The sequence below is a fragment of the Mobula birostris genome, chromosome 29 (assembly GCF_030028105.1).
Source record: "Mobula birostris isolate sMobBir1 chromosome 29, sMobBir1.hap1, whole genome shotgun sequence".
In the NCBI taxonomy this organism is placed as follows: Eukaryota; Metazoa; Chordata; class Chondrichthyes; order Myliobatiformes; family Myliobatidae; genus Mobula; species Mobula birostris.
This window is the reverse complement of record NC_092398.1, coordinates 8,807,790-8,832,944: the sequence shown is the minus strand read 5'-3', so window position 1 is coordinate 8,832,944 and position 25,155 is coordinate 8,807,790. Positions and strand designations below refer to the sequence as shown.

Genomic DNA, 25,155 nt, shown 5'->3' with positions numbered 1-25,155 from the left:
CTTTGAACCAAGTTCAAATTCTTCAAATTTACCTAAAGCATCAGAATGAGGTTGAATATCACCGGCATATGTTGTGAAATTTGTGTCTTTGCAGCAACAGTACATTGCTCTGCTTAATAATTGAAAAAATATGAATTATAGTAGGGATATATTAAATAAGTAGTGCAAAAGTAGAAATAAAAAAAGCAGTGAGGTAGCGTTCATGGGTAGTGTCCATTCAGAGATCAGACGGCAGAGGGGAAGAAGCTGTTCCTGAATCACTAAGTGTGTGCCTTCAGGCTTCTGTACCTCCTTCCTGATGGTAGCAATGAGAAGAGGGCATGTCCTGGGTGCTGAGGGTCCTTAATGATGGACACCTCCCTTTTGAGGCACTGCTCCTCGAAGATGTCCTGGATACCTGACATGATCTGGGTGAAGCAGTGGTCCAAAATGGAACTGGGCTGTTACAACCTACACGGATAAGAAGGGGTTTAGAGGGCGATGGTCTGGATGGGACTAGGCAGAAGGTAAGGTAGGCATGAACTAGATGGGCTGAAGGGTCTGTTTCAGAGCTTCAGTATTCCATGACCGTAAGTATAAGTATAAGCTTTTTGTCATGTCAAGATCTCTGAGGACATATTGATGCAAACACGAGAAAATCTGCAGATATTGGAAAGTCAAGCAACACACACAAAATGCTGATGGAACGCAGCAGGCCAGGCAGCATCTCTAGGAAGAGGTATAGTCGACGTTTCGGGTCCAGACCCTTCGTCAGGACTAACGGAAAAAAGAGATAGTAAGAGATTTGAAAGTGGGAGGGGGAGACCCGAAATGATAGAAGACAGGAGTGGGAGGGATGAAGCCAAGAGCTGGAAAGTTTATTGGCAAAAGGGATACAAGGCTGGAGAAGGGGGGAGTATCATGGGACGGAAGGCCTTGGAAGGAAGAAAGAAAGGGGGAGGGGAGCACCAGAGGAAGATGGAGAACAGACAAGGAGTTATTGTGAGAGGGAAAGAGAAATAAATAAATTAGGGATGTGGTAAGAAGGGGAGGAGGGACATTAACAGAAGTTAGAGAAATCAATGTTCATGCCATCAGGTTGGAGGCTACCCAGACGGAATATAAGGTGTTGTTCCTTCAACCTGAGTGCGACTTCATCTCGAAAGTAGAGGAGGCCATGGTGTGGCTCCCACTTTCAAATCTCTTACTATCTATTTTTTCCGTTAGTTCTGATGAAGGGTCTCGACCCAAAATGTCGACTGTACTTCTTCCAATAGATGCTGCCTGGCCTGTTGTGTTCACCAGCAATTTTGTGTGTGTGTTGTCCAACATATTGATGTAGTCATAAAGAAGACAAGACAGCAGCTATACTTCATTAGGAGTTTGAAGGGATTTGGCATGTCAACAAATACACTCAAAAAGTTCTATAGTTTTACTGTGGAGAACATTCCTACAGGCTGCATCACTGTCTGGTATGGAGGGGCTACTGCACAGGACCGAAAGAAGCTGCAGAAGGTTGTAAATCTAGTCAGCTCCATCTTGAGCATTAGCCTACAAAGTACCCAGGACGTCTTCAGGAAACGGTCTCTCAGAAAGGCAGCGTCCATTATTAAGGACCTCCAGCACCCAGGGCATGCCCTTTTCTCACTGTTACTATCAGGTAGGAGGTACAGAAGCCTGAAGGCACACACTCAGCGATTCAGGAACAGCTTCTTCCCCTCTGCCATCCGATTCCTAAATGGACATTGAAGCTTTGGACACGACCTCACTTTTTAAAATATACAGTATTTCTGTTTTTTGCACATTAAAAAAAAATCTATTCAATTTACTTGCTTATTTATTATTATGTTTTATTTTATTTATTATTATTTTTCTCTCTCTGCTAGATTATGTGTTGCATTGAACTGCTGCTGCTAAGTTAACAAATTTCACGTCACATGCCGGTGTTAATAAACCTGATTCTGATTCCTCACCGATTAATCCTGAAAAACCAGCTCACTCACCACAGTCGTTCAGATTCCTCTTTTACTCACAATAATTAGTGCACCAACAGACAATTTGGCTGAGAATTTCAAATCTCAACTGGTCCTTAGCTGATTAAATATTTTTCAACCTGCCAATAACTTTCCATAATTACCTTAACCTCATTTCTGAATAAATAGCAGGAATTATCTTTGCCTTTGCTTACTTTCTATGATCCAGTCGTTGACTTCAGCAAGGTGGGGCTGAGCACCTACACCTATTTACATCAACAGTGCTGGAGTCGAGCTCATCAAGAACCTGCTGACACATGTTTCAACTTCACGAAACTCTGGTTAGACCATATCTGGAGTATCCAGAGATTTAGGAAAATACTTAGACAGGAGGGGTATGCAGGTCTATGGTCCGGGTGCAGGTTGATGGGACTAGGCAAAGTAATAGTTCGGAATTGACTTGATGGGCCAAAGGGCCTGTTTCTATTCCAGGGGTTCCCAACCTTATTTTATGCCATGGACCTCTACCATCTAGAGGCAGGAAACATGTTTCCGATGTTGGGGAGTCCAGAACCAGAGGCCACAATTTGAGAATAAGGGGTATGCCATTTAGAATGGAGTTCAGGACAAACTTTTTCACCCAGAGATGTTGTGGATCTGTGGAATGCTCTGTCTCAGAAGGCAGTGGAGGCCAATTCTCTGGATGCTTTCAAGAAAGGGTTAGATAGAGCTCTTAATGATAGTGGAGTGAAGGGATATGGGGAGAAGGCAGGAAAAGGGTACTGATTGTGGATGATCTGCCATGATCACAGTGAATGGTGGTGCTGGCTCGAAGGGCCGAATGGCCTACTTCTGCACCTATTGTCTATTAACCAAGGGGTCTGCGGACCCCAGGTTGGGAAACCCTGCTTCTACCCTGTGTTCAACAAACACAAAGTACACTTTCACTCACCTCATTAACCACATTACATGCCCTTTTCCACTCTGTTTCTTTATCTTGCGTTGTCATCTCTTTTACCACTTACTCTCTCCTCAAACAGAGAAAAGTACAGCACAGGAACAGGCCCTTCAGCCCACAACTTTGTACTAAACTAATTAAACTAATAGTTAAGCAAGTAACTAAACTAATCCCCTACACCAGGGGTTCCCAAGCTGGGGTTCACAGACCCCTTGGTTAGTGATAGGGATCCATGGCATAAAAAAAATATCGAGAACCCTCCAAAGCCCTCCATTCTCATGCACATCCTTGTGCCAATTTAAGAACTTTCTAAATGCTTCTATCAAGGTTGCCTCCACTACCACCCTACCACACCTGGCAGCACATTCCCGCCCGGCACCTGTCACTCTTCGTGTAAATAGAGACTTGCCCCACACATCTCTTTTAAACTTTACCCCTTCCACCTTAAAAGCATGCCCTGCAGTATTGGACTTTTCAACCCTGGGAAAAGGTATCAGCTGTTTACGCAATCAATAGGTTGGCAGGGTGGAGGTACGTTCCTACCAAAGGAGATGTAAAGTGCTCCTTCTCTCCACTAGCCTGCAGATCACCCCTGGCTAAGGCATAGTACTTCTCATCTCTTTTAATCACAAAGAGCCTGTGGTGTTCTATGAATCTTAGACTACCTGTTTCAACATTTCCACTCCAGTAAGCTGCATGGAGTTGTAAAATTAATCAACACACCTAAAAGTTGCTGGTGAACGCAGCAGGCCAGGCAGCATCTCTAGGAAGAGGTACAGTCGACGTTTCGGGCCGGAACGTCGACTGTACCTCTTCTTAGAGATGCTTCCTGGCCTGCTGCTTTCACCAGCAACTTTTAAGTGTGTTGCTTGAAGTTCCAGCATCTGCAGATTTCCTCGTGTTTGCGTTTTAAAATTAATCAGCTCCATCAAGGGCACTGGCCTCCATAGTATCTGAGGCATCAAGGAGCAGAGCTTCAAAAAGGGCAGCATCTATCACTAAGGACCCCACCACCCACCACCCAGGAGATGTCCTCTTCTCATTGTTACCATCAGGAAGGAGGTACAGGAGCCTGAAGACACACACTCAATGATTCAGGAACAGCCTCTCCCCCTGTGCCATCCGATTTCTGAATGGACATTGAACCCATGAACACGGCCCCACTACTTTTTATTCACCACTTACTTAATTTAACTATTTTATACATATCTGTGTATACTTACTGTAATTCACAGATTTTTCGATACCATTGCATTGTATTGCTGCCGCAAAATTAACAAATTTCGCGGCACATGCTGATGATATTAAACCTGATTCGGATAGATTAACTGAGGCCTTGGACAATTTCGACTGTTTCACTGCTTTAAGTACAGAGGCAAGCAGTATGTTTATCTTTTTTTAATGATTGCATTTATGTTTGCTGTGAAACTAGTAATGATTTTGCTGACTACTCGGTGGGCACATCACGAGTACACTTCCAGGGAGTGTCACGTCTGTGATGCCTCCGTCACTTGAACACACTGGGAGTGAGCCTCTGCTTTATGTTGCAAAGGGTGAGTCTCACGAAACACACACGCACTGTTCAACTGAGAATGGGTGTCTGCAGGGAGAACATTTCCCCTTTGCCTCTCAGATGAGAAATACTGAGGAAAAAACACACATATCTACCTCATATTCCATATTCACTATCCATACCCTTGTATTCCACCTGGACAGCCTCCAACCTGACAGCATGAACATTGATTTCTCTCATTTCTGGTAATTTCACCCTCCTCCCCTTCTCTCTTTCTTCATTCCCCATTCTGGATCCCCTCTTACCTCTTCTCTTCTCCTCACCTGCCTATCATCTCCCTCTAGTGCTCCTCCTCCTTCCGTTTCTCCCTTGGTCCACTCTGCTCTCCCATCAGATTTCTCCTTCTTCAACTCTTTATCTTTACCAATGTGTTTGATTTTGTAAACTTTGCACACAGTTGGTATTTCATAAGATATCTCCTGTACCTAATAAAGTGGCTACTGAGTGTATATTTGTGGTCGTCTTCTGCTGTAGCCCACCCACTTCAAAGTTCAACGTGTTGGGTGCTCAGAGATGTTCTTCTGCACACAATTGTTGTAATGCGTGGTTATTTGAATTACTGTCATCTTCTGGTCAACATGAACCAATCTGGCCATTCTCCTCTGATCTTGCTCATTAACAATGCATTTTCACCCACAGAACTTCGATTTTTTTTTTTGTTTTTGTACCATTTTCTATAAACTCCAGAGACTAAAAATCTCTGATAAACTGTTTCTGAGATACTCAAACCACCCCATCTGGCACCAATAATCTCTCCATGGTCAAAGTCACTTAGATCACCTTTCAGGATCAGAATCAGGTTTATTATCACTGGCATGTGATGTGAAATTTGTTAGCTTAGCAGCAGAAGTTCAATGCAATACGTAATCTAGCAGAGAGAGAAAAATAATAATAAATAAAATAAAATAAAACATAATAAACAAGTAAATCAATTACATATATTGAATAGATTATTAAAAAATAAGCAAAAACAGAAATACTGTATATTAAAAAAAAGTGAGGTAGTGTCCAAAGCTTCAATGTCCATTTAGGAATCGGATGACAGAGGGGAAGAAACTGTTCCTGAATCGCTGAGTGTGTGCCTTCAGGCTTCTGTATCTCCTTCCTGATGGTAACAGTGAGAAAAGGGCATGCCCTGGGTGCTGGAGGTCCTTAATAATGGACGCTGCTTTTCTGAGACACCACTCCCTAAAGGTATTCCCCAGTCTGATGTTCAATCTGAACAACAACTGACCCTCTTGACCATGTCTGCATGCTTTGATGTAGTGAGTTGCTGCCACATGTTTGGATGATTAAATGTTTGTATTACTGAATAAGTGTACAGATGTATCCAGTAAAATGGCTACTTCTATCTTTCATGACTTGTATATGTCTTTTAGTAGCTGGTACTGTGCTGCAGCCACGAAACAAATTGCACGACATACTGTCTGTCAGTGATGATAAAGTTGATTCTGATTTTGAATGGGTCCTGATATATTTATTGTTGTATTGATTAGTAAGGAAATATAATTTTCAAAATAAAATATCAGAAATGCTGGAAACCTGAGATATAAACAGAGAATGCTGGAGATACTCACTTGTCCAGGCAGTATCTATGGAGACAGAAAGCAAAGGAATAACGTTGAAATTGCAGATTGTTGATCTTTCACCAAAACAGGGAAAGAGTTAGAAATTAAAATAGTTTCATCTTACAAGGAAAAGGGGGTAGAGGTGGTTCTAACAAAAGGGGTAGTCTGTGAGATGCTTGCGATTGAGAGAAACATGATAGATCAAGAGAGTTATATTGCCGCGCCTCTAAGGCAGCGTGGTAGCGCAGTGGTTAATGCAATGCTTTTTAGCGCCGGAGAATTGGGTTCTGCTCAACCACTGCCTATAAGGAGTCGGCACTTTCTCCCTGTGATCACATGTGTTTCCTCTGGGTGCTTTGGTTTCCTCCCACAATCCAAAGGCATATGGTCAGTAGATTAATTGGTCACGTGGATGGAATTTGGCATCGCAGGCTTGTTGGACCAGTGGATCTGTTACTCGGCAAACATGGGGGTGCCAACAAAGGGGGCTTGTGCAGGCGTGTCTGGACAGCTGTAAGCGAGCAGGGGTGAATAAAATTTACAACCAAGGAAGAGAGGAGAGAAGAAGAGCTAAATGTCAGCAAGGCATTGGTTGGGTTTCTTGCTGCTACCTGTGTTGAACCATGGAGAGCATTCTAACTGGCTGCATCACAGTCTGGTACGGGGTTTGGGACCTCTGCACAAGATCGAAGTAAGCCGCAGATTGTTGTAAACTGAGTCAGCGCCATCATGGGCACTCGCCTCTGTCCTATCCAGGACACCTTCAAGGAGTGAAGCCTTAAGAAGGTGGCGTCCATCATCAAGAACCCCTCTTCACCCAGGACATGCCTTGTTCTCATTGCTACCATCAGGAAGGAGGTACAGGAGCAGCACCTCGACAATTTCGCGACAGCTTCTTCCCCTCCGCCATCCGATTTCTGAATGGACATTGAACCCATGAACACAACCTCACTACTTTTTTATTTCTGTTTTTGCACTACTTATTTAATTTATCTATTTAATATCTATATGCTTACTATAATTCATGTTTTGCCTATTATTATGTATTGCATTGTACTGCTGCCACAAGCACAACAAATTTCACGACATACGCCGGTGAACCTGATTCCGAGCATTGTGAACACACTACGTTGTCGATGGAATGTGTGGTGACACTTGCGGGCTGCCTCGAACTCATCCATGGCTTGGTTTGTTGTAATCATAAGTGATACATTTCACCACGTTTCAATGTATGTACCATAAATAAGCCTGGCTACCTGAAATTGCTGGAATTGATGCTGTGTTTGTACAAAGTCTTGTCAAGTGGAATTATTGAAAGCCAACTGCACTGATCTGGCATGCACTAAAGTACTTCAGTTAGGAGAAAGACTGGTAACTTTTCTCTCAATATAAATATAAGAGATTTTGCTGATGCTGCAAATCCAGAGTAGCACACACAAAAGCATTGGAGGTCATAGAGTCATAGATTCGTAGAAAAGTACAGCACAGAAACAGGCCCTTCGACTCATCCAGTCCATGCCGAGCCACTTAAACCGCCTACTCCCATCGACCTGCCCAGGACCGTAGCGCTCCATCCACGTACCTATCCAAACTTCTCTTAAATACTGAAATTGAGCTCACATGCACCACCTGCGCTGGCATCTTGTTCCACACTCTTACATCCCTCTGAGTGAAGAGGTTTCCCCTTAAAAATTTCACCTTTCACCCTTAACCCATGACCTCTAGTTGTAGCCTCACCAGACCTCAGTGGAAAAAGGCTGCTTGCATTTATCCTATGTATACCCCTCGTAATTTTGTGTACCTCTATCAAAGCTCCTCTCAATTTCAGTCAGGCAGCACCTATGGAAAGGAATAGAAATAATTTGGGCCAATGGAAAGGAAGGGGTAAGAAGCCAGAATAAGAAGGTGGGAGATGGAGAAGGGGTGGAAGCTGGCAGGTGAAAGGTGAGACCAGGTGAGGAGAAGTTGGGGGGAGGGTGCTATGAAGAGATAATCTGGGAGGTGATGGGTGGGAGAGGTTTAGGCTGAAGAGTAGGGAGCCTGAGGTAAATGGGCCATGGGAGAAGAGACACCAGCGGGAGGTGATGGGCAGGTGAGGAAAAGAGAAGGAATGAGTGGGGAACCAAAAGAGGGAATGTATAAAGGGGGAAGGGAAATAATCCTCCTTCCGTTTAGCCAATTATCTTGTACTTGTTTGTGGTATCAAGCTCTGTGTGGAATTTTTTTCCCTGTGTTTTCTTCAATATTGCAATGACAAACATACCTCATTACTTGCAAAGCGTGTTGGGATATCCTGAGGTCACGAAGGGTGTCATGGGAAAGATCTTCTGGCCTGTCTTTTCATTTCTTGAGCATCTCCTGCAGATTCTCATTTTCATCCAGTGCTCTTGTTTAGTCCTCAGCACCTCACTTCGTCCTGATTGCACCGAGCTGTGCGGCAATCTTTCACTGCCACCCAGACGTTAAGTGGAGTAGGCAGACCCAGAGACAATTGGGCAGCAGATAAATGAACAATCCTGAGCTCTGTGAAGAAATGGGTCAATAACTCTCAAGAAAGATTAACCACGTTATAGCACTGGTCACCTAGCCCAACTCCATCAGGTGCGGTTTATGACCAGTAAGAAACATTCAGTCCTTTGACTAGATAACCCTGTCAGGTTAGAACTCAGAGTCAACACTTGCAAAAGATGGTGACAGAAAGGTGGTTCTCTCAATATGTCAGTTGCACTTGACACTAGTGACACCCTTGCGTTCTTTCCCTCTATAAGGCATTCAGCTCAGGTGAACTGAAGCAACGCACACAGCAGAAGCTCAGCAGGCCAGGCAGCATCTATGGAAAAGAGTGAAAGGTCGCCATTTTGGGGCTGAGACCCTTCTTCAGGACTGGAAATGAAGGGGGGAGGAGTCAGACTGAGGAGGTGGGGGGAGGGGAGGAAAAAGTGCAAAGGTGGTAGGTGATTGGTGAAACTGGGGGTGGGGGAGAGGTGAAGTAAAGAGCTGGGAAGTTGATTGGTGAAAGAGGTACAGGGCTGGAGAAGGGGGAATCTATTAGGAGAGGATCGAAAACCCATGGAAGAAATGGAAAGGGGAGGAGCACCAGAGGGAGGTGATGGGCAGGTAAGGAGAGACGGAAACAGGAATGGGAAATGGTGAAGGCCTACTGATATCATGGTTCAGAAGATTCAGAAGAATCAACAGACTCATTCGTAAGGCCAGTGATGTTGTGGGGATGGAACTGGACTCTGTCACGGTGGTGTCTGAAAAGAGGATGCTGTCCAAGTTGCATGCCATCTTGGACAATGTCTCCCATCCACTACATAATGTACCGGGTGGGCACAGGAGTACATTTAGCCAGAGACTCATTCCACCGAGATGCAACACTGAGCGTCATAGGAAGTCATTCCTGCCTGTGGCCATCAAACTTTACAAATCCTCCCTTGGAGGGTCAGACACCCTGAGCCAGTAGGCTGGTCCTGGACTTATTTCCTGGCATAATTTACATATTACTATTTAACTATTTATGGTTTTATTACTATTTATTATTTATGGTGCAACTGTAACGAAAACCAATTTCCCCCCGGGATCAAAAAAGTATGACTATACCAAATGAATACATCAAACTCAAGTGTATATAGACTATCAGATACATTGAAGGTGGTTTATAACATAATATAAGGCCCCGCAAACCTACACTATTCAGCACTTGCTGGGAGAGAGACCCTTTTTGAGGTGCTTGTTTGTGGACTGTCGTTTTGATGGACTCTGGGGGCTTCCGCCGTTGCTTCCAGGGTGAGTGGTGGAGGTGGGTGCTCCCGCTGGCACAGGTGGGGAGGGACGGGTCAATGCTTTTCCTGCTGCTTGTGCGAGCGGTGGGGGGAGAGGGGGCTTCGATGTTGCTATCATTTGTTCTATGGGGTTTCTTGTTTTTGTGGATGTCTGTGAAGAGTACAGATTTCACGTTGTATACCGTATACATTCTCTGATTCATTGAGTGCAAAATTTATCTCCCGAGATTTCTTGCCTTAAATATTTCTCTTTAATTTTGTTTTTCACTCAGATTGCAGTGCAAGTGTGAAACAATCTGTCAATGGAAGTGGTAGACTCTAGTTCAATTGTAACATTTAAGGGCTAGGTACACATATGAGCGAGGTATAGAGGGCTATTGTCCAGGTGTAGGTAAATGGGTCTAGGCAGAAGACTGGTCTGGCATGGACTCGATGGGCCAAGGAGACTGTTTCTGTGCTGAGGTGCTCTGTCATTGTATGACTCTCTGACAATTTCTAGTCCTCTATTTCTTAGCCAAGGGACACGTCTTCCCCATGTTTGTCTAGCACAGCAGTTCAAGAATTATGTAGACGTTGAAAAGGTTACGTTAGATCATCAGGCTGCACAACCTCTCCTCTCTTGCCATTATTCTCAACACAGGTGCCCCCCACTCCCACCGGGGATGTGAGCTGAGCCCACATGAATTTCCAGCCAAACAGTCGAGTAATCACCTTGTCAAGTTCAGCGATGGTGGGGCTCATCTCCAGCACCAATGAGGTGGCCTACAGAGAGGAGGTGGACGAGATCCAGGCATAGTGCCAAGCAAATAACTACTTCCTCAATATCGACAAGACAAAGGAGATAGTTATCGACTATTGACTTTATTGGTAGCACAAGCCCTCAAAACCAGGCAACATCCTAGTAAACCTCTTCTGCACCTTCTCCCAAGCCGCAACATCCTTCCTATACTGGGACGACCAGAAATTTCTGTTGGTTTGACCTCATTAATGACCTCAGAATGCACTGAATTGTAATAGATGCAAGCCTTCCTCGATCCTAATGAACAGCCTTAAGAAAAAGAAGATTATCCTTGAAATGTTCGTTTCCTCATTGTAATTGGATCTCTGCTGCCTTTCCTTAATTTCATCCCCATTTTTCCATCTGTGGCTCTCCACTGTAGTTGACTTGCATTTGGTTATACATACAACTGGGAAGCCTGCTCTTTCCTTCAACTTAACCTAATTTTGTCTCAGTATTCAGGTTAGTCATCATCATCATTATGTGCCATGTCGTATGACATCATCATTATGTGCCGTGCCGTTTGACATGGACTATCATGCCCTTTCCATGACCATGATTGTTCTTGGCAAATTTTTCTACAGGAGTGGTTTGCCATTGCCTTCTTCCGGGTAGCGTCTTTGCAAGATGGGTGACCCCAGCCATTATCAATACTCTTCAGAGATTGTCTGCCTGACGTCAGTGGTCGCATAACCAAGACTTGAGATGTGCACCAGCTGCTCATACAACCATCCACCACCTGCTCCCATGGCTTCACCTGGCCCTGATTTGGGGGTGGAGGGGGTAGGGGCCACACATTGCCCAAGGGTGACCATCAGTTTAATAGCTTTTACTGAAAGAACGATTGTACTGCTGTTTTTTAGATCATGTCTCACACAGGCTCTGACAGGTATTGTTACGTAAATCACAAAGGAAGAATGTGTGGATTGTGTGTGCGTGTGAGAGAGAGTGACTGTATCTGACTGTTGTATATAACGTATCTTCAGAACAAAAGATAATTGATAAAAATGTTAGTGTACTGCATTACCTAATACAGCGATGTATTTAGTGACAACACCGTAATCGAGGCAATTCATCAACTGCATTTAGACAGAGCTGGGATAATACCCCATGAACTGAAATCTTTGATGGGTATCTTGAGGCCAATGGTCGACATGCATCATTTCTGATGGAAACCTGGCATCTTGGGATTAACCCTGTTGCCTGCCCGTCACGTGCCGTGGACGGATTGCCACAGTCTCGTGCAGAATAATGTTAGAACGTGTCTCCTCGCTCAAGGCTTCTTTGTTCCACTGCCTTCACACATCTCAGTCCTTTCATAATTTCTCAGATTTATCGACTTTCTTCCTTTTAATTATTGGCTTTGTGACCTCGACTTCAAAACATTAAAATGATTCAAAGGAAAACACGGGAGTCTGAAATGTGGGCCTGACTTGGAGGTGCGTGTGTATTCACGCGGTGGTGTGATGACATATGCAATTCACGTATTTTCACATCGTTCTCATTGTTACCATCAGAGTGGAGACTCAGGAGCCTGAAGGCACACACTCAATGATTCAGGAACAGCTTCTTCCTCTCCGCCATCAGATTTCTGAATGGACGTTGAACCCATGGACACTACCTCACTACTTTTTCAAAATTTCTGCTTTTGCACTACTTATTTAATCTAACTATTTTACATACATATGTAAGATACTTAAATATACCTTTCTGCTTCTTTAGCATTTGTCTGTTTTTTACGAAGCTGAGTTGCTAGCTTGATGCTCAACCCAGCACGGATGGAGAGTGTACAAGAATCCGGCAGGATTCGAACCCAGGACTACTTGCCTCGAAGTCCGGTGTGGATGCCACTACACCACTGGCCAGCAAATACATAAATATATACTGTACATACTTACTATAATTCACAGCTTTTTCTCGATTATTATGTTTCACATTTTACTGTTGCCGCTAAGTTAACAAATTTCATGACTTATCCCAGCGATATTAAACCTGATTCTGATTACCTGCAATGAATTATTTAAACAAATTTGAATGTTGTATCAACCAATAGATTACTCAAATATTACTGAAGTACTAAATACTCGACATGACCTCCTTAGTTGGAAAAGGATACAGATTAGAGAAGCTAATTGTTAATGGTTTTACTTCTATAGTTGATTTAATTTCCATCTTTTAAGCAAAATACGGATGAAACCAGACATCAAAAAGGTATGCAAAATGCTCTTAAAAAAATTGTGCCCAGGATAGAAACTAGTGTGGGATCAATGCACAATGCTACTTTTCAGCATTTCTATGCACATTAGAATCTCTGGTCCGCTTTGTTTGGAGGACTAGAGTATAAAAGCAAGATGTGATGCTGAGGCTTTATAAAGCACTGGTGAGTCCTCACTTGGAGTATTGTGAGCAACTTCTTGATTTATTTATTGAGATACCCTTTAGACCCTTTGAGCCACGCCGCCCAGCAGTCCCCCAATTTAATATGATAACTTACAATGGCCAATTAACCTGCCAACCGGTCCGTCTTCCGACTGTGGGAGGAAACCGGAACACGCGGAGGAAAGCCACGCGGTCATGGAGAGAACGTCCAAGCTCCTCGCAGGCGGTGGCAGGAATAAAACTATTCTTTGGCAGAATAAGAAGGTGGAGGGAGGGGAAGGAGGCCAGCTGGAAGGTAGAACTTATTATTTCGGCCCCTTATCTAAGACAGGATGTGCTGACATTGGAGAGGGTTCAAAGGAGGACCATGAATACGATTCCAGGATTGAAAGGCTTGTCATTTGAGGATTGCTTGATGGCTCTAAGCCTCTACTCTCTGGAATTCAGGAGAATGAGGGGTGACCTCATTGAAACTTAGCGAATGTTGGAAGGCCTCAATAGAGTGGATGTGGAGAAGATGTTTCCCATGGTGGGGGAGTCTAGGATGAGAGGATACAGACTCAGAATAGAGGGTTATTCAATTAGATTAGATTAGATTATGAGAACACTCAGTCCTCGTTTATTGTCATTTAGAAATGCATGTACATTAAGAAATGATACAATGTTCCTCCAGAGTGATAGCTCAAAAAAAGCAAGTCAAACCAAAGACTAACACTGACAAGACCACATAATTATGACATATAGTTACAGCAGTGCAAAGCAATACCATAATTTGATGAAGAGCAGACCATGGGAACAGTAAAAAAAAAGGTCTCAAAGTTCCGATCAACTCCTGATAGTCCCTGATAGCAGGCAGCAGAAGGGAGAAACTCTCTCTGCCATAAACCTCCAGGCACCGACAACTGTCGGTGCATTGGAAGCACCCGACCACAGCCGACTCTGAGTCCCTCCGAAAACTTCGAGCCTCCGACCAGCCCTTCGACACCGAGCACCATCTCTACCAAGTGCTTCGACTCCGTCCCGGCCGCCGAGCAACAAGCAAAGCCGAGGATTCGGAGCCTTCCCCTCCGGAGATTCTGGATCACACAGTAACAGCGGCAGCGAAAAAGGCACTTCAGAAGTTTCTGCAGATGTTCCTTCATTCTCTCATGTCTGTCTCCATCAGATCAGGATTGTGCACAGCACCTTACTTGACAGATTACAGATATCGTTCACCGGAGTGGCCGCTTAAGCTGCGTCGTGCCGCCATCTTCTCCCCCTCCTTTTATATCCATTTAGAACAGAGATAAGGAGGAATTTCTTTAGCCAGAGAGTGGTGAATCTGTGGATTTTGTTGCAACAGGCCAAATTATTGGGTATATTTAATGCAGACAGTGACAGATTAGTCAGGGCATGAAGGAACAAGGGGAGAAGAGAGGGGATTGGGCCATGATGAATTGGTAAAGCAGACTGGATGGGCCAATTCTGCTCCTATACCTTATGATTTTATGTACTTATCCATTTCATTATAAAATAAGCCAGGTCCTTTCTCCCATGGTCCACTCTCCTCTCCTATCAGATTCCTTCCACTCCTCTCTTTTATCTTTCCCACCCACCTGGCTTCACCTATCACCTTCTAGTGAGCCTCCATCCCCGCCCCTCACCTTTTTATTCTGGCATTCCCCCCTCCCCATCTTCCTTTCCAGTCCTGATGAAAGGTCTTGGCCCAAAATGCGGACTGTTTATTCATCTGCATAGATGCAGCCTGACCTGCTGATTTCCTCCTCCATTTTGTGTGTGGGCTGCATGAAACAAGCTGGGGCTGTTTTCTCTAGAGCAGAGGGGGGTTGAGGGGAGCTTTGTTAGAAGTTAATGGATGGAGAGGGAGATAGAGTAGCAAGGCATAGATAGAGAAGACATCCAACATCTGCTTCTCAGGATTAAAAGATCAGGAGGGAGCAGTAGCATAGTACTGTTGCGGCGCCTGCGACCCCAGGTTCAATTCCTGCCGCTGTCTGTAAGGAGTTTGTACGTTCTTCCCGTTACTGCGTGTGTTTCCAGCTTCCTCCCACATTCCGAAGATGTACAAATTAGTGGGTAACACACACAAAAAGCTGGAGGAACTCAGCAGGCCAGGCAGCATCCATGGAAAAAAGTACAGTCGACGTTTCAGGCCGAGACCTTTCGGCAGGTTAGTAGGTCTTCATTCATTTATTGAGATAGCACACAAAATAGCCCCTTCTAGCCCTTCAAGCTGTACCACCCAGCAATCCTTTGATTTAATCGGATCCTAATCATAGGAAAATTTACAGTGACCATTTAGCCTGTTACCTCGGAAACCAGAGCACCCGGAGGGATCTATGTGGTCACAAACTCAGGCAGAGGTGAGAAATGAACCCAGGTCACTGGTACTGTAGGGCATTGTGCTAACCACTACACTATCCTGTTACATGGTCACATGGGAATAATAGACGTAGCTCATTGGGTCACATGGGCCTGTTACTGTGCTCTAAATGAAAGATTTAGAGGCAGTAGAGGCAGATAGCAGAAAAGGGACTCTTCGATAGGCACTTGAATGGGTCCCTTAAGGTTATCATAGCTGGGAGAGGTGGTGAAGTTAACCTCCCACTGCCTATTAGATGCTCCCAATGGCGTGCGCCTCAAATAGCCTCTGACAATCAGGTCCAGCTCCTGGCCTTCACGTGTGGCTTAGCTACTAAGCCCGGCGGAACTGACAGGAGACAGGGAAAAGTCAGGATACCGGAGCCTTAAAAGTAGTCGCTTTGGGCACATGGGGCTCATTAGCTATTGTTGGCAGCTCAACTCGAAGAAGGAAACTTCTGCGGCCTTGTGGTTATACTCACTCATGGGGAAGGTTTTGGGAGTAAACCTCGAGGGAAAAATCTAGAGCTGGAGTTCCTAAGGCAGTCCTATGTTGAGTTCAACACTGGCTGCAATGCATCTGGTACCAAACTGTATCGGTCTCTGCTGTTCCTTTGGTTTCATCAGATGCGGGGAGAGGGGGAGCTTGCTACGTGGACAACAGCTTGCTCTCCATGCTGTACTGCCCAGGCTCGTGTATGTGGGCAGCTGGGACACAACATCCATGGTTGACCTCAACCGGTGGCGGCCTCAGATGTAAAGAAGAGAAGGAAATTATCAATGTGCAGGCAAAAGAGATCAGATTAGTTAGGAGTCATTGGTTTAATTAACACACACAAAATGCTGGCTGAACTCAGCGGGTCAGGCAGCATCTGTGGAAATGAATAAACTGCTTTGGGCCTAGACCTTCTTCGTGACTGAGGAGGAGGGAGAAGATGCCAGAATAAAAAGGTCGGGGAGGGGAAGGAGGCGAGCTGGAAGGAGATAGGTGGAGCCAGGTGGTTGGGAAAGGTCAAGGGCTGGAGAAGAAGAAATCTGATGGGAGAAGAGAGTGGACCATAGGAAAAAGGGAAGGAGGAGGGGAGCTGGAGGGAAGTCATAGAAAGGTGAGAAGTGAAAGGTCAGATTGGGGAATAGAGATGGGGGGGGTGGGTGGGTTGGAATTGAGATTTGTTCACCGGAAGAAGAAATTGTCAGGTTGGAGGCTACCCAAACGGAATTTAAAGTGTTGCTCCTCCACCCTGAGGGTGGCTGCATCTTGGCACAAGAGGAGGCCATGGACGACATGTCAGAATAGGAAAGGGAATTAAATTGTGTGGTTTAATTGATTTGGGGCACACCATGGGCTGAAGGCCCTGTCTTATGCTGTGTTCTAGAACAGTACAGCACAGGAATAGGCCCTTTGGCTTTTAATATTTGCACCAAGCCTGATGCCAAATTAAAGTAATCCCTTCTGCAGGAGAAAGTGATTGTTATCCTTTCTGTGTTATATTGTGATACATCAAAACTCAGTTAAAACCGCCTTTGTTAACAAAAGCCACGATGAATGTCTCGACTCAGCTTCTGTAATGTGTTAGAACAGGCGCTTTGTGCAAGAAAAAGAAAAATCAATTAGTAGAGAGAGCAATGAAGGAAAAAGAACCATTCAGAGGCTGATGGATCGAGGTAGAAAATCAATAAGCAATGAAAATATATTTTGTTTTGAAAGGAGTGCAATTGCTTAGGAGCCTTTGGAAAGTGCGACTGTTGTGAAGTTATGGTGTCAATAATCTTAGTATAAAGCTGTTGATGATTGCCTTCTGGAGCTGGGGAGAAAGGAGATTGGAACCTACCTCTGAACAAGCAGAACAGAATTTGACTCAAAATATAATGTCTTCTCTGATTCATAAAATTACTGTAAGCCATTCTTCTCCTAATGGGAAGAGAAAATACATGGCATTTCTGGTGACAAAATCTGCTTAGCTCATTGTAAAATTTTTCTTAGCCCCTTACAGCACAGGATGAGCAGAGGAAATTGGATTTCATTGTGTTGTTTGCTGTTTGTGTCAACGGTGAATGCAGGAAAATCCTCAAGGTGATGTCCGGATCCCAACAGCACGAGCAGCTGAGAGGCTTTTCACAAATCTCTTTCATGCCCTTTCCCCTCGCTGTCTCTGCAGCTTTCTTAAGCCTCCAAAGTTCCAGCCTTACAAAGAATGTTGCATTTCAGTCGATCCACCTTTCACAGCTATGGTAAGCTCCTGAACCTCCTCTCTCCCTTCCTGTTTTTAAGATGTGTCTTTAAACCTCAAAGCTTTGCAAAGATTTTGGTCCTTTGACTGAATATTTCCTTCTGTGTTACATTTTTAGTCAGATATCTGTCTAAAAAGTTCACTAATGACATCCACTTGTCCTCTTTTCAAAAATCTTGCACCTTACATCAACAAGCAGGTCACATTGGGCAGCGCATTTTTTCAAAAGTGTTGCTTCCTCAGAAATTATTCTTGTTTATGATGGACCACTTGAAGCTGAACACAAATATAATTTCAGATGACTAGTACCATGTAGGGACTTGGAGAAACAAGAAATTAACTTTTATTGAATATGATTCATTTAATTGCACAATGGTGCTGGCGCTTTATTAGAGTTCAACAAAACAAAAAATGTTTTTTTGATGATTTTCATTTGTACTCAGTGCCTGAGACTTCTCCAGCAATAATCAGCCAGCACTGATGGATTCTAGTTACCCTGAAGTCGTTTCTCCACGACCACAATGTCCTGGTGAAACCTTTCACCATTCTCGTCACTGACAGCGCCAAGACTGGCAGGGAAGAAGTCTAAATGGGAATGCAGAAAATGAATCTTTAATGGCATGTTGCACTTCATGGCTTTGCGTGTTTGAAACATGTCAAACAGCCTACATGCAGTTTGGGGCCCTGCAGTTGCCAAGAAAATTTTTAATAACATCCCAGAACACTTACCATGCAATTTTCTCCAGTTCCACTAGAAGTTCTTCAAATTACCTGCTTGATTTGTGGACCAACAAAATGCCTTCCTTAATCGCTTATCAACTGCAATAACAAATATAGTCGATTTCAAAAGAATGGTGGGTGATCGGAAATTTCATGGTGATTTTCATGATCAGCAAACCAAAATTGGTAAGATACACCCAAAAGTATTCAGGAAGCAAAATCTTTGTTGTCCAGTGTTACTAGTATTCTGCCATCTTTGTCACTTTCTTCCAGATGACATTGCTATCACTCAGTCTCACTTGGTGTCCATTTTGTTTGCTCTGTCTCTCCCATTTCTCAGTAGGTAAAAACACAGCTATTTTCTAAATTTCCCAGGTAATGGTAGAGGCAGATATATTAGGGGTATTAAGGAGAATCTTAGATAGGCATGTGGATGACAGAAAAATGGGGGTCTATGTAGAAACATAGAAACATAGAAAATAGGTGCAGAAGTAGGCCATTCGGCCCTTCGAGCCTGCACCGCCATTTATTATGATCATGGCTGATCATCCAACTCAGAACACCGCCCCAGCCTTCCCTCCATACCCCCTGACCCCCGTAGCCACAAGGGCCATATCTAACTCCCTCTTAAAAATAGCCAATGAACTGGCCTCAACTGTTTCCTGTGGCAGAGAATTCCACAGATTCACCACTCTCTGTGTGAAGAAGTTTTTCCTAATCTCGGTCCTAAAAGGCTTCCCCTCTATCCTCAAACTGTGACCCCTCGTTCTGGACTTCCCCAACATCGGGAACAATCTTCCTGCATCTGGCCTGTCCAATCCCTTTAGGATCTTATACGTTTCAATCAGATCCCCCCTCAATCTTCTAAATTCCAATGAGTACAAGCCCAGTTCATCCATTCTTTCTTCATATGAAAGTCTTGCCATCCCAGGAATCAATCTGGTGAACCTTTTCTGTACTCCCTCTATGGCAAGGATGTCTTTCCTCAGATTAGGGGACCAAAACTGCACACAATACTCCAGGTGTGGTCTCACCAAGGCCTTGTACAACTGCAGTAGTACCTCCCTGCTCCTGTACTCAAATCCTCTCGCTATAAATGCCAGCATACCATTCGCCTTTTTCACCGCCTGCTGTACCTGCATGCCCACTTTCAATGACTGGTGTATAATGACACCCAGGTCACGTTGCACCTCCCCTTTTCCTAATCGGCCACCATTCAGATAATAATCTGTTTTCCTATTTTTGCCACCAAAGTGGATAACTTCACATTTATCCACATTAAATTGCATCTGCCATGAATTTGCCCACTCACCCAACCTATCCAAGTCACCCTGCATCCTCTTAGCATCCTCCTCACAGCTAACACTGCCACCCAGCTTCGTGTCATCCGTAAACTTGGAGATGCTGCATTTAATTCCCTCATCCAAGTCATTAATATATATTGTAAACAACTGGGGTCCCAGCACTGAGCCTTGCGGTACCCCACTAGTCACCGCCTGCCATTCTGAAAAGGTCCCGTTTATTCCCACTCTTTGCTTCCTGTCTGCTAACCAACTCTCCACCCACACCAATACCTTACCCCCAATACCGTGTGCTTTAAGTTTGCACACTAATCTCCTGTGTGGGACCTTGTCAAAAGCCTTCTGAAAATCCAAATATACCACATCCACTGGTTCTCCCCTATCCACTCTACCAGTTACATCCTCAAAAAATTCTATGAGATTCGTCAGACATGATTTTCCTTTCACAAATCCATGCTGACTTTGTCCGATCATTTCACCGCTTTCCAAATGTGCTGTTATCACATCCTTGATAACTGAATCCAGCAGTTTCCCCACCACCACCGTTAGGCTAACCAGTCTATAATTCCCCGGTTTCTCTCTCCCTCCTTTTTTAAAAAGTGAAGTTACATTAGCCACCCTCCAATCCTCAGGAACTAGTCCAGAATCTAACGAGTTTTGAAAAATTATCACTAATGCATCCACTATTTCTTGGGCTACTTCCTTAAGCACTCTGGGATGCAGACCATCTGGCCCTGGGGATTTATCTGCCTTCAATCCCTTCAATTTACCTAACACCACTTCCCTACTAACATGTATTTCGCTCAGTTCCTCCATCTCACTGGACCCTCTGTCCCCTACTATTTCTGGAAGATTATTTATGTCCTCCTTAGTGAAGACAGAACCAAAGTAATTATTCAATTGGTCTGCCATGTCCTTGCTCCCCATAATCAACTCACCTGTTTCTGCCTGCAGGGGACCTACATTTGTCTTTACCAGTCTTTTCCTTTTTACATATCTATAAAAGCTTTTACAGTCCGTTTTTATGTTGCCTGCCAGTTTTCTCTCATAATCTTTTTTCCCCTTCCTAATTAAGCCCTTTGTCCTCCTCTGCTGAACTCTGAATTTCTCCCAGTCCTCAGGTGAGCCACTTTCTCTGGCTAATTTGTATGCTGCTTCTTTGTAATTGATACTATCCCTAATTTCTCTTGTCAGCCACGGGTGCACTACCTTCCTTGATTTATTCTTTTGCCAAACTGGGATGAACATTTGTTGCAGTTCATCCATGCAACCTTTAAATGCTTGCCATTGCATATCCACCGTCAATCCTTTAAGTGTCATTTGCCAGTCTATCTTAGCTAATTCACGTCTCATACCTTCAAAGTTACCCCTCTTTAAGTTCAGAACCTTTGTTTCTGAATTAACTATGTCACTCTCCATCTTAATGAAGAATTCCACCATATTATGGTCACTCTTACCCAAGGGACCTCTCACGACAAGATCGCTAATTAACCCTTCCTCATTGCTCAAAACCCAGTCCAGAATAGCCTGCTCTCCAGTCGGTTCCTCGACATGTTGGTTCAAAAAACCATCCTGCATACATTCCAAGAAATCCTCTTCCTCAGCACCTTTACCAATTTGGTTCACCCAATCTACATGTAGATTGAAGTCACTCATTATAACTGCTGTTCCTTTATTGCACACATTTCTAATTTCCTGTAGGAGGGAAGGGTTGGATTAATCTTAGCGTAGGTTAAGGGCTGGCCCAACATTGTGGCTGAAGGGTCTGTACTGTGCTGTACTGCTCTAATTTCTAACAGAAAGTCAATGATCCAAAACAGTAACTTTGTTTCTCTCCCCACGGATGCTGCCTCACTGATTGGACATTTCCTGTAGTTTCTGTATTTATTTGACGTTTGTAGCAACCTCGTGGCGGGGTGGAGGTATATCTCTACTAAAGGAGGCGTAGGGTGCTCCTTCCCTCCGCTAGCCTGCAAGTCACCTTTGGGCAATGGTGTAGCACATGCTTAGCAACCCTGCCTCCCCACCCCAATCAGGGTCTCGTGTGAAGCCATGAGAGCAGGCGGTGGATGGTCGTGTGAGCAGCCGGTGCACATCACCAGTCCTGGTTATGCGACCACTGACGCCAGACAGACAATCTCTGAAGAGAAGTGATAATGAATGGGGTCACCTGTCTTGTAAAGACACTGCCCAGAAGAAGGCAATGGCGCACCCCTTCTGTAGAAAAATTTGGCAAGAACAATTATGGTCATGGAAAGACCATGATTGCCCACGTCATACGACATGGCACAAAACTAATGAACGATAGCAACTGCAATTTATTTCACGTAAGGATCAAAATCCTGTCTAATATCACCGGCATATCTTTTGAAATCTGTTGTCTTTGCAGCAGCAGCACAATGCAATACATACTAATAGAGAAAAGAATTGAGAATTAGAATAGGTAAATATATATATTCAGAAGTTAAATTAAACAAGTAGTGCAAAAAATAGAAATAAAACAGTAGTGAGGTAGTGTTCATGGTTTCAACGTCCATTCCGAAACTGGATGGCAGAGGGGAAGAAGCCAGTTGTTGAGTGTGTGCCTTTAAGCTCCTGTATCTCGTTTCTGATGGTAGCAATGAGAAGAGAGCACGTCCTGGGTGATGGAGGACCTTAATGTTGGACGCCCCCCTTTTGAGACTTCACTCCTTGAAGATGTCCTGGATACTACAGAGGCATGTGCCCAGGATGGAGCTGACTGAGTTTAGAACTCTCTTCAGCTTATTTCGATCGTTGAGCAGTCACCCCATGACACGTTTTGACTTTTGCAAGAAAAGTAGGTAGAGAAACATCAAAATTCTAAATATGTAATGTTTTGCTAAATACTATTCTATTAGCCCTCTGGTTCCAAATACAAAAGCCTTATTTCAAAATTACACTGGCGTTATCAAGATGGTGAGATTCACCAATAACTTGGATAATACTCCTGTGTTCTCCCTCACAAGTGACATTATCCAGCCTCTCCCTCCCAGGTCCTCAGTCACAGCTGCCTGTGCAGTCACTCCTAACCAGACAATGCTGTGACCTTTATACCCTCAAACACTTGTCAAACTGCCTCGTATCTTCTTGCGCTGGACAGAAGACAGATGACGCTGTCTCGCTTAGATCCTTCCTGCCTACTAAATCGCAGGAACTTCCTCATTCTGCCTGCTGGATATGGTGCACTGTGTATATAAAAGATAAAAGAGATTAAAGAGGTTCGCTCTATTTGTCACAAGTACATTGAAGCATTGAATCACACAGTGAAATGAATCATTCAAGCCAAATCAAATCAGCAAGGATAGCGCTGGGCATCCCGCAAGCATCAGCGCGCTTCCGGTGCCAAAACAGCCTGCCCACAGCTTTCTAACCTTAACTCAATGTCTTTGGAATGTGGGAGGAAACCCACGCAGTCACGGGAAGAACACACAAACTCCTTCACAGGAAGCAGCGGGAACTGAACCCCGGTCGGTGATCATTGGGGCGTATTGCGTTACGTTAACCGCTAGTCTACTAAATCCTCCATTATTATATACGATAACGTTTAACAAACAAGATCTGTCAAAGAACTGGCTGTGACCTTTGTTCAGTTGAGGTCTTGGTTTCAACTCTGTGTAATCACACAACATTGATTTAAAGTTGTATTAACTATTGCTGTACCTTTTTTCCTGATGATATAAAGGAGGCCATTCTGCCCGTTGAGTATATGCCAGCACTCTGGAAAAATTCCAGCAATGTCTTTTTTTTAAACTTACCTTTTCCTCTGGGGTTTCCTCCTGTTTCCTCCCACAGTCCAAAGACCTACTGGTTTGTAGATTAAATGGTCATTGTAAGTTGTCTCGTGATTAAGCTAGGGTTAAATCGGGGGATTGCTGGGTGGCACGACACGAAGGGCCAGAAGGGCCTATTATGTGTGGTCTCTCAATAAACAAGTAAATAGTCCAAAGACGTGCTGGGGTCAGCCTGCAACTAAAACAGTCGGATTGGGAGACTGGAAGTCACATGAGTGACACAAAGGAAGTAAATTCTCCTTTGATCTCCATCTGAGAGTGTTATTCAGGTTTGTCTCCAACTGCACATTTGGCTATATTGGTTGACTTTAGTGGTTCAAAGTTCAAAGGTCAAAGTATGTTTTATTATCAAATTATGTACACTTCTTTACAACCTTGAGATTCGTTTCCTTACAGGCAGCCACAAAACAAAGAAACCCAATAGAACCCGTTAAAAGCAAAAGAGGACCGTCAAACACCCAGCGTGCAGAGAGAGAACAAGCAATAAAAGCCAGCCAAAAGCATTCAGACCCGAATTTCACAACGCCACACATCACTGCAGCTGATCCAGAAGTCCACAGAAGTACACAAGCTGCGGTCAGTGATCTTGTATGTATTAGCACTGGCAACAGAGAGGAATTCCTCCCTCTCTCCATCCCTCCATTACGTCAGCTGGGTGGAAATAAAGACCCTTTTTTGTTACATACCTCCCATGTATACAATCAGGCGGAGTTTCTGCATTCAGACCACCATATTCACTGGTCCATTCATAAAGTAAAGCTGTGTTTTATCATTGATAAATAGAAGAAGTGTAGTGGGTAGCACAACGCTTTACTGTACCAGTGACCTGGGTTCAATTCCACCACTGCCTGTCAGGAAATTGTACATCCTCCCCATTTCCTCCAGGTGCTTCAGTTTCCTCTCACAGTCCAAAGACGTAGGTTAATTATTATTATTGCTCCTCTCCGCGCCTTGCGGCGCATTGGGCAGTAACCTTGCCGTTTCTTTAGCCCTTTTGTCCATTTTTTACAAGACTGGTTTGCTGCCTCGACGCTCAACCCAGCACGATGGCCTAATTTAAAACCCGGGTCCACTGGCCTCAAAGTCCAGTGCCCGTGCCACTGCACCACCGGCAATGGTAGGTTAATCCGGCGTTCTTAATTGTCCCGTGATTATAGGCATCCGTTAGTCGCGTGAGACCATGGATTTGTGCCCTGGAAGGTTTCCAGGGCGCAGGCCTAGGTAAGGTTGTATGGAAGACCAGCAGTTGCCCATACTGCAAGTCTCCCCTCTCCACGCCACCGATGTTGTCCAAGGGAAGGGCACTAGGGCCAATACAGCTTGGCACCGGTGTCATCGCAGAGCAACGTTTGGTTAAGTACCTTGCTCAAGGACACAACACACTGCCTCAGCTGAGTCTCGAACCAGCGACCTTCAGATCACTAGACCGACGCCTTAACCACTTGGCCACGTGATTAGGATTAAAGAGGGAGCTTGCTGGGTGGACGGCTCAAAGGGCCAGAAGTGCCTATTCCCTGCTGAATCTCAATAAATGAATAAATAAATAAATCTGATAGTTTATTAAGCTAAAAGTAAGGATAGAGAGGATTGCAATGTGTTGGTTTTAAATAGCATCTTTTATCAGTTGAGAGTGCATGCAGGGTACTGTTTACGAGTGAGACAAAAATATTTCAAGGACTTTCTTTGCAATTTTTCTATCTCATTGGTCAGTGATATTCTAATATTGCATCGGTCAGA

At 44.2% G+C, this 25,155-nt stretch overlaps 1 protein-coding gene across 3 annotated transcripts in view; it reads left to right on the top strand.

Moving 5' to 3' along the window:
• Positions 1–25,155, top strand: part of pacrg (PARK2 co-regulated) — a 482,128-nt gene that overhangs the window by 72,108 nt on the left and 384,865 nt on the right. For 2 of the 3 annotated variants that reach the window (XM_072246200.1, XM_072246199.1), the window contains exon 2: positions 23,815–23,994. The exons of the other annotated variant lie outside the window; for it this stretch is intronic. In XM_072246200.1, coding sequence (XP_072102301.1) covers positions 23,815–23,994 — 180 coding nt within the window. The remainder of the gene's footprint in view (positions 1–23,814; positions 23,995–25,155) is intronic. 3 annotated transcript variants of the gene reach the window in all.